Source organism: Belonocnema kinseyi, chromosome 2 (assembly GCF_010883055.1).
Source record: "Belonocnema kinseyi isolate 2016_QV_RU_SX_M_011 chromosome 2, B_treatae_v1, whole genome shotgun sequence".
Lineage (NCBI taxonomy): Eukaryota > Metazoa > Arthropoda > Insecta > Hymenoptera > Cynipidae > Belonocnema > Belonocnema kinseyi.
In genome coordinates this window covers 17761290-17765067 of record NC_046658.1, presented here as the reverse complement: position 1 = coordinate 17765067, position 3778 = coordinate 17761290, and the positions used below count along the sequence as shown (strand labels likewise).

The 3778-nt window shown below is 34.1% G+C and overlaps 1 protein-coding gene across 1 annotated transcript; it reads left to right on the top strand.

Moving 5' to 3' along the window:
- Window positions 1–92: 92 nt before the first annotated feature.
- Window positions 93–2943, top strand: LOC117182586. Its single transcript, XM_033375675.1, has 4 exons — window positions 93–235; window positions 1544–1701; window positions 1951–2074; window positions 2867–2943. Exons 1-4 carry the CDS (start codon window positions 93–95, stop codon window positions 2901–2903), a joined length of 462 nt encoding a protein of 153 aa, XP_033231566.1. The 3' UTR covers window positions 2904–2943.
- Window positions 2944–3778: the final 835 nt, after the last annotated feature.

Here is a 3778-nt window from a genome sequence, read left to right as displayed (position 1 = left end):
ATATTACAAAATTATTATGAAATTAATTTAAATGAAACCTAAGATTCCCAATCCTGATATTGCTATTTGTCTAAGCATGTGTTTCCATTGTTATGGCCGGAGGAAGCAGTAGAAGGCCTGCCGGAGTGCTGCCGGAGTTTGCAGGAGAAATTCGGCAAATTGCGGTAGTGAGCTACTGCAACTTCATCGGGTACTGCTTCGCCGGAGTGTGCAGGAGGCCGGAGGGTAGTAAGCAGTAGGTATGCTACTGCTCGTCCCATCTCTAGATGTTATACAACGCCGTATTTTTCTTATTTTAAACCTTTCTAGCCCACGTGTTTCCGATAAAATGTTTTCAAACATTATTTACTGAAAATTTGTAGCCTGTTGCATACTAAAGTTTAAAACTTGATTGAAATATGTAAAAATGTATTCTCTGCAATAAATATCATTGAAATAATCTAATTTCATGTGTATATAAATATATTACGCATGGAATTACTAATATTGCGTGGGTACTATTTCTTACACGCGTAAGACTCATCGTGAATCCAATGATGCCATAGACTCTTTGGCCATTTCTCTCATTCGCTCTAAGTTGAGTGACGTCATTCTGTGTGAGAGCGAGTGAGAAAAATGCCCGTCCGGCAATAAGCATAGAATAGAGAAAAATGAATATCTTCAGATTTCAGCGCAAAAGTGAAGATTATTCTATTGTTTTGAATGCGCGATTTTTCCATCTGTCTAAAATGCCACAATGAGAATATGATACCACCTAAACTTATTCCCTTCTATTTCCATAGCGACCGCCACACAGTTTTCTGTTCTCCCAAAGAGAACGTGTTTTCAATATATTTAATTCCTTCTAATTGTACCGGCAGCGCACCTCGCAGAGATATTTTTTATTCCTCAGAAGTGGTCATATTTTGATTTTATTTAATTCCTTCTAATAAGTTTACAAAATATGTGTATTAAGTTGTTTTAATTCCTTCATGCGGCATGTAAATTCTGAAGTTTTAATTCTCATCAATTCATCTCTGCCTCTCTAGAGTTAAAATTATTTAAATTCATACATTTGCACAGATTTCTTTCTTAAATTTTTTAAGACGTTTAAATAAATGATTAAAATATAAATAAATATAAATTTGAATATTTTTCGAATTTATAAGTTGTCAAAAGATTTAATAATGAAAAATAGGTTAAAGAAATGCTTTTGTTAAATTTTACGAAGTCGATTGAGAAGAATAGGATTTGCACTTTTTCTGTGCTCGTTGGGAGATTTTTAGACGGAGGAAAAATTGCGTATTCCTAGGAATAGAAATTCTTAATTTTTCGGAATTCAACGCTTGTTGCCGGGCATAGTCTAGGGCAACAATGCGTGAATCCCACAGTGGTAGACCGCGCACGTGTTCCTCCGCCTGCCTCACGTTTTTAGTCGCAGGCCGACCGGCACTTTTCTTTTGCATCGTGTGTTTATTTTATGGTTTATCGGATGTTTATCGAAAATTTTAGTGAATTCAGTGCATATTGAAGTGATGAACAAAATATCATTTGACTTTATCAGGTATTCGGGTGTCTACAAAACTGGTGTTAAGCATCCGAAAACGGCGATCGTGAGCGTCGATCAAATTCTTAATTTTGATTCTACAAGAACCAAAGAAAAGGATTTTTTCGTAAAATGTGGCGATGATCATTGCTTAGCGGCAGTGAGAATTACTGGAGGTGAGTATAAATAATACAAATATATTATATTGACAATCTCCCAGGTGAAAAAATTCATAGGCAGATCTACGTGGTTATCTAATCCATGGAATTTTATGTAGAATTCCACTTAAAATATTTTTTAAATATAACATTTTTAAATATACATTTTTTGCCCATTGGCGTATTCATTATAGTAACGACGAAATATACATTTTTATATTCTATTCCTACATTTTTTCAAAACTGGTAATTTTTTACATGTTACAGATACAAAGAATGAACTCATCGAAATTCTTAAGAAGAAAAGGTTGACTTTTCCACCGAATCATTTGATGAGGGTTCCGTCTTACCTTTCGACACCAGCCAATATGTTAGGTCAGAAGAAAACCTGGTAAATATATAACATTCACTTTTAATACTTTTTGCATTAAAAATATTTGAAGGAAAAATCTACCTTCCAAACTTTGCCTTCTCATTTTCAAAAAAAAAAGGAAGTGTCTACGCGTACCGAAAAAGTCGAGCTATACGTACCGAAATTTCGATACAAATAGCCCCTTTTACAGCTTCCCTTATTTGTACCAAAAAAATTCCAGCAACTTGTACCGAAATTTCGGTACACGTAGCCACGGCTTTTAAATATTCATAATCTTAGTTAGAAATTGACCTTTCTGGTTTTAAATTCAACTATTCTAGCCAAAGATTTGCAATTTTAGTTGAAATTTAATCACTTCGTTCGAAAATTTAACTTTTTTTTAAGTCTGTCGATTGAACATGCAAGTATTTCAGTTAAATATTAAACATTTTAGTTGAAATATCATCTTTTTGGTAAAAAATTAAATGATTTCATTTTTACTTTGAAAGCTCATCTTCTTATCTAAAAATTACTTTTGTCGGTTTAAAATCCAAGTATTCCAGTTAAGTATTCAACATTTTAGTGGAAAACCCATCTTTTTGTTCAAAAATTGACTTATTCCGTTTTTCCTTTAAAAGTTAATCTTCTTGTCTAAAAATTCTGTCCGCCCATACGGGTTGATACGGGGACTCTCGAAGTACGCAGGCGTTACCGTCGTCGGGCGGCCATTTCACACTCTCCGCCGGCTCTACAAGCACGGAAATCGCGTTTAGTGAGCACATTGAACAAAAATTATAATAAATAAATAACATTTTTATTACATTTTTACAGCCACATCCTGGAATGCAGAAACTCCTTGGCAAACTAAGCGCCACAAAATCTTCAATAAAAAAAGAGCCTGCTAGGATGAAGAAAATCCGCGAAAATAATCACAAAAATGAAGAGGTCCGTATAATCACTATATTAACCCTTAAACGGCCAAAACGCGCCACTACCGTTACACTGCTTTTCAACGGCCAATAACTAAGACTATTCGACACTAGAAAAAATTGAGACACATATATTTTTATTGCTTAAGATCTCCTCTTTCCGACGGTGCCAATGAAATTCCTCAAAAAAATTTCTTATTATCCCAAAATGCAGTTTAAACAAAAAAACGTGATTTTTCGTGCCTATTTTTTTTGTGAACCATTTTCCAAAGCTTTTCGAGTCTGTAACTAAGCTGGAATCACACTAACGGGTGGAATAAATGTCTAAACTTTGAGAATCCATGGTTCAAAGATCGATTTTTCGTTTTAGTATTTTCAAAATGGCGTCTTAATGGCAAAATTTTTGTGAAAACATTCATGAATTTTTTTACGATAAACGATGCGCTTTTCGGAAAAATCATCAAGAATAAAAAGTTCTTGTAATCAGCCAAGGAATATGCCTGATTTTTTTCGAAGCGTTTTGAGCAAAATTTTGGATTTTGCATGTGAACAATTATTGCAAAATTCAAAATTTTGCTCAAAACGCTCCGGAAAAATTCAGGCATATTTCTCGGCTGATTACAAGAACTTTTTATTCTTGACAAATTTTCCGAAAAGCGCATAGTTTTTCAATAAAAAAATTTCATAATTCTAAGCATCGTGTAAGAGTAAAATGATTCACGAATATCTATAGTCCGTCTGCCGCAAACAAAGTTTACGTTGCCCAACTATCACCAACGCGGAGGTCGACGAATATCGATAGTCTCTTTTTTTT